The sequence below is a fragment of the Charadrius vociferus genome, unplaced genomic scaffold (genome assembly GCF_000708025.1).
Source record: "Charadrius vociferus isolate BGI_N301 unplaced genomic scaffold, ASM70802v2 scaffold1753, whole genome shotgun sequence".
In the NCBI taxonomy this organism is placed as follows: Eukaryota; Metazoa; Chordata; class Aves; order Charadriiformes; family Charadriidae; genus Charadrius; species Charadrius vociferus.
The window spans coordinates 58166-64037 of record NW_009647567.1 but is presented as its reverse complement, the minus strand read 5'-3'; the positions used below and the strand labels follow the sequence as shown (position 1 = coordinate 64037).

Here is a 5872-nt window from a genome sequence, read left to right as displayed (position 1 = left end):
AAAAGCTACATCAATACACATCTTGATCCTCCTGTTTTTAGTGAATGCTTTTAATCCTATGTGGCTGGTCAATTGCAATCTGCCACCGCTAGAGATTATGTCGTTCTGGAGATGACAAAATATTCTTAGCAGTGACATCTGGAGCTTTGAAGAGAATCAAAGAATAGGTGTTTTCTAAACATCCCCCGAGTTAATGAAGCTGAAGTGCAACATCATGGTTTTCATCTTAAGTCACTGGTGGCAGCAAATCTTGTGCGTCGCCAGTGCAACTTTTTGTCTTCTGAGACACAATGCCTCCTACAGTTCTCCAGAAGAACTGCAGCTCTGCACAGTTACATACCTATGAACAGATATGTAAAAATATATGTACGTTGGCTCAGAAGACCATGAACTCTTTTTACAAACATGGATACTGTCTTTGTAATCTTTTCATGCTTTAAAAATAATGAAATACGGGAAGAAATTCTGCATTCCCTTTCAAAACCCGTGTTCTGCACTGGCATTGATATCAGCTTGACTTGACTGGCTACCTGAACTAAGAACAATATATTTAGGCAGGGGAAGAGACTCAAGAATGCTATCTGCCTGGCTGCCAGATCCTCCTGCCAGAGCTATCTGTTTGAGAGACATCATAAGTTGTTCCATTACATTCTAGTTTTCCAAATTAAAGTGAGTAGAATTTATTTACTTGTTTATTTATTTTAGCATTTTATTGGTGTGCAGTTTGCAAAAAAAGAAATTCCTACAACTGGGGAAATAGATTAAGGCTTTTTCTTTCAGGCCTGAAAAAAGATAGCAGTCATTCAGTGCACCCCTGAACTCTGAAGAACTGAGGCAACACCCCTGGAGCTTTGATTTTTGCTATTATTTGGTCCAAGTCAGCTTCTCTTCCATGTCTGAGTAGCCCAGGGAAAGCCAAATTCTCCTCTTGTGGTTGACATCAATGGAGTGATTCTTAAGTAACACCAATGACAGTGTGAATGTAAATAGTATTTAATGTTAACTTTAGTTAATAGGAGAGGATTCTTCAGACAGGATCCAAGATCTCCAGCCCTGTTTTAGTTGTCTTTCCATCAGTTAAACAATTCACACAGTACACAAATGTCACGGTTTAGGCCAAATCAGCTACTGGGAACCTGGTGGACCCCAGATGGGACCGACAGATGCTCCCCTCTTCAAAGACAGAGGCAGAGGAGGGAAATATTCTCAAAAAAAAGCTTTCCTTGATGTATACAGCATAAGGAAAGGTTAGGGGATTTTTATATGGAGGGACATTTCTTTTCCTAACATAGAATTTTTTGCTGATTTTTGCTAATTTCAATATTTTGCTAATATTGAAAGGACTGTTGCCCTTTTCCGTATGATCTGACTGTACCAAGAGGAGTGTGGCTCATCCTAGATCCAATCCTTAAAGCCACGGGTGGGTGCCCCTTGACCTCTTCTTCACCAAACCAAACAAGCTCGGCTCTCCTTTGGAAGTTAGTGCCCTGAGACCACCGTAGTAGTCTTTCACGGAACCATCTCCAATGTATCCACTTCCCTCTCGAACCAGGGGATCCAGCACTGGACACAGAATACAAGATGCAGTCTCACCAGTGCCGAGCAGCGAGAGAATCACACTGCCCTTGCTCTACTGGCCACTTTCCCTTTAATGTAGATAACTATACAGTTTGCCTTTTATGCAGTGAGAAAGCACGATGAGTCACATTCAACCTAGCTCCACCCCCACCCAGTAACCCACCAGATGCTTTCCAGCAGGACTGCTACGCAATTTCTTAGTCTGTACCCATGTACAGGATTATCCCACCTCAACTGCAGACATTTGGACTTCATTCAAGCTAATGACAAAGCTGGCAATAGCTCTGAATATTCTGAGGGCCAGCACAGTATTACTGCCACGCTCAGCAAGTAGCAAAGCGGCCTCAACCACAGCTGCTATTATTGGAAATCTCAAGTAACAAATGCTTCCCTTTCCATTTTCTCTTCAGCACCACTCCACTCCATTTGTAATACTTGGTGACCTTCACATGTACATAAATATACCTTATATATTTAGATTCAGGAGACGCTTTTGACATCTCCTGGCTTTCTTGTATATGCACTTCTACTACCATGACATTTGCTTCGTGACAGTACTCTTTTTCTTGAGATCTGACAAAACAGGGGATCAGAAAGACGTTCCCAAGCTCAGTTGCAATGGCCAACTCCTACCCTGAGGTAACCACAGATGTTGGCGGGATTTGCTCTCCCCTGTTGGAAGGCAGAATTTGTCCCCTAGAGCGCATGAAGGCTCATATTCCTCAAGTTCAGCGTTCCTGTGAATTTCCGTATCAAGAGGAACTTGCACCGAGGCCCACATTCAAACTGAAGGACTCTCCAAGTATCTGTGTGCACACAGACTTCTGTATGTGCAAACGTGCTGCTGTCAGCCTCTTAACTGATACCGCTAAGGGATTCTTGCAAGGAATAACTTCTACCCGTGACTCATTCAAAACAGTCCTGAAGGACAAATAACTTTCCCTTTGGGATACATCAGATGAGAGCGAACGGTGTGTGTTTTCAAAGCAGTTTCCTCAACCACACAGAGAACATAAAAGGAGGAGTGAGGACACCAACCACCTGGCAGATTTCCAAAGGAGTTCAGGACCAAAACATTCATCCTTATGCTGGAATCCACGAGACTCCAAGGTTTTCCTGGTACCTGTAACGCATCAGCACCATGTTCAAGGATAAGCAGTCAGGTATCATCTGCGTTGACAAAGAGGTGGAGGAGGATAAGAATAGGTGCCAGGGCCAGTCACGCAGTATCTGAAGCAGAAGAAGGAAGGATATATTACATCTCTGCCTGCCAGTTTTGCCAGTTGCTGAGTGCTTTTGAAAATCTGTTGCCTCATTTAGCTAACGAAAGAGTGATTGAGCTGTACCAGAAATACAGACCCAGCTGTCAGAGAAAACTGAAAAATATGTCCGGGAGTAGTTTGAAAAATCAAATTCTTTTTCTCTATATAGAACGCTGGTTTATTTTAAAAGAGTTAATTAGGCTAAGTTTAGCAGTGCGTATCACCTGAAAATAGACAAGACACACTAAAACTATGTAGGTTAGCCCAAATGCACGCTGACTAAAACTTCGTGCACTTACTACCCACCACGTATAACATAGCAGAGAAAAACGTTTTGACAAAGATTGCAGAGACGTTACAGTTTTATTTGCAGATTATTCTCTTCCTTATCGCTCCACCTTGAAAGGGAAGTGCCTAATGAGAAAGAGTTCCATAGCCCAAGATTGCGAGGGTAGCTTTGGAACACTCTGAAATAGCTTCTAGCGGCAATGGCTAGAAGGGCTCCCATCTTTGAAGGGTTTTAAGACCTTCAAGAGCTCTGTGAATGTCCCAAAGAAAAGAAAGGATGGCCTGCATCTCCTTCTGTCATCATTTGTGCCCCATGCCTAGAAGGTGTGAAATAAAACTCTATAAACACAGGAGGTGTGGATGATTATTGAAAAAATGAGCAGTGGTGGGGAGCTAATGAAAGAACCCGAGGTGTTAGAATAAATGTGAGCTAAAAGGAGTAGCAGGAAATCAGAGGCTTGAGAAAAACCGAATGCTTAAACGGCTCCACAAAGTATCTCACAGAGTTCCAGTCTCAAACTGGAAGGCATGTCTATCTATAACATACTCTCTTATTTTGAAACCTTTTCATACAGTACCGTTGTGCCCTACATGGTGCACTCTCATTGTCACTTGGCATTTCAGCATACCACACACCTTCTGCTTCCCTGGGTTGCTTACTTGTACGTGATTTATTAGAAATCCCTGAAATCTATCGCATACCTACTGATCTGTGTCGAACAAGAATTTGTGAGGGTCATTCAAGTAAAAGGGAGAAATGTGCTTATTTAATTTTCTTGGCCCCACCTCCTCATCCCTGCGGGGTAGGAGAATAGTTTTCCTCTCTGCTCTTTAATTCACATTCCCAACCTCCGCTCCCCGACCCCCAGAAAAATTTCAGCCTCCTGTGTGCCCAGGGACCTCCTGCTGCTTTGGCAGCACTTCGTGGTATGTCCGTATTGCAGAGGTCAGCTGAGGATAAACTCTAATTAAAAGACATTAAATTGGGCTGCAGGGGACAGAAATTCAAAAGCTCACATCTATCATCATCTGGTACTGACCTAGCATCTGAGCTGGCTACGTGCTTAAAATAGGCATCGAAAGCAATCTTGCAAACCTTTCCTTCAGGTCTCCGTTGGCACCCTCAGAGGAAATGATTTCAAACTGCTCGGAGAGCAGCAATCCCGTTCTGGTCCTTGAAATCCTTCGAGCAACACACCCCCACACCAGCATTATTTTCTCACCTCCTCCGTATAAAAACAAAACAGAAACGTGAGAACAGTGGGCTGGAGATGGAGCTGCAGAAAGTGAAGTTGGAAGGATTAATTATGTAACACGCCCCCTCTCCCGCCCTTACCCACAGCAACACCAGTGAGGTAAACCTCATCCTCCCAGCTGACAGCTCACAACCAGAAAGTGCCCGGAGGAGTGAAAGCACGATGAGTGTGTGGGGAAGGTGGCAATGCACTCCCACAGAGGAAGATGTCATTAGGCGAATGCGAAAAGAAGTTCAAAACACCTTTAGCCCCTTCTTTTTCCAGCCGCGTCCGGATCGGGACCGTATTCCCAGAGTTCACGGCTGTCAGACGGAGCGTGGATCCTGCCGGGAAAACTTCAAGTCAAACAGAAGCCGGGAGCACACGCCCGAGAAGATCTATTAAGCGAGCAGGTTTGCTACTTAACTCGCAGGAGCGAAGCTGGAGCGGGCTGCTGGGGCTGCCCTCTGAGCACCTTGCCGAGAGTCCCTGCAAAGCCAAGTGTTGCTGATTCGAAAGAGGAGGAGGGATGGGGGAGAAAAGGGATCGTGCGTGTTGTGTGAGAGGGAGACAATGTGTGTGTGCGTACGCGTGAGTGCGTGCTCGTGTGCGAGAGGGTGTTGGCGACGGGTGGGGGGAGCTTCATGCAATGGTTTTTTCTACCAAAGACACGTGAATGCAATTCCCAGAGAAGGGCACCAAGCTCTGCCCAAGAGCAGGAGGGGTAGGGAGAGGGAAGGGAAAGGGAAGCGGGAAGGGAAGGGAAGGGAGACGAGAGGGAGGAGGGATTGCTATTCCCGAAGCCATTCACAGAAAGAGGGTGGCAAATTCTGTGACCATCTCTAAGGGAAGTTTCCTGGGACCTTGCGAGAAAGACAGACGCCCAGAGGAGGAAAATAAAGGGCTATGGTTTCCTTGTCCTGTTGCTTTGGCTCTGGCTCCCTTTGCCTCTGGAAGAGTAGCCACAGGACACAAAGATGCCCGGCTGGTCACTGCACGCCCAAGTTCAGTTTAGCTGGTGCTTCTCTCCTGTTTAGCCCGACTGCTTCCTCTGAAGGGGAGGACTCCCAGCCCGACAGCCTTTTAGTTTAACCTGGAGCGTGTGCCGCCTCTCTCTGCCCATCCCAAGAGCTCACTGGAGGTGGAGAAGAGGGGAGAAAGAGGAGGACTCCAAAGTGCCCGAGGAGCTCCCGATGCTAAGAGGCGACAAAACATTCCCGTGGACGACGCAGAAAGGACAAAGCTGATTGATTCATCGCCGGTTTCCAGATTTATTGTTTTTCCTCCCTGTCCTTTGGCGCGCAGCCGCGTTCGGAGATCTCCGAAAACACAAACCGAAGCCCCAACCTCCGAGCCCCAACCCCTTGGCTAGCTCTTATGGGAATGAAACACTCCTCCCGCTGCCTGCTCCTGAGGAGGAAAATGGCGGAGAACGCTGCCGACAGCACCGAGGTAAGGATGCGAGGAAGAGCCCGGCGCCCGAGCTCCCCCCGCCCCGAGCACAGATCC

The 5872-nt window shown here is 46.4% G+C and overlaps 1 protein-coding gene and 1 long non-coding RNA gene across 2 annotated transcripts in view; one reads left to right on the top strand and one right to left on the bottom strand.

Moving 5' to 3' along the window:
- Positions 1 to 2290: 2290 nt before the first annotated feature.
- LOC104282695 lies at positions 2291 to 4351 on the bottom strand. Its single transcript, XR_717892.1, has 4 exons — positions 4225 to 4351; positions 2617 to 2701; positions 2516 to 2520; positions 2291 to 2402 (listed from the first exon to the last, which is right to left on the bottom strand). It is a non-coding gene; the product is annotated as an uncharacterized LOC104282695 (long non-coding RNA).
- An 840-nt stretch (positions 4352 to 5191) lies between these two features.
- LOC104282697 (protein arginine N-methyltransferase 8-like) overlaps positions 5192 to 5872 on the top strand; it is a 37832-nt gene continuing 37151 nt past the window's right edge. The window contains 1 exon segment of the mRNA XM_009880813.1: positions 5192 to 5815. Coding sequence (XP_009879115.1) covers positions 5741 to 5815 — 75 coding nt within the window. The 5' untranslated portion in view covers positions 5192 to 5740.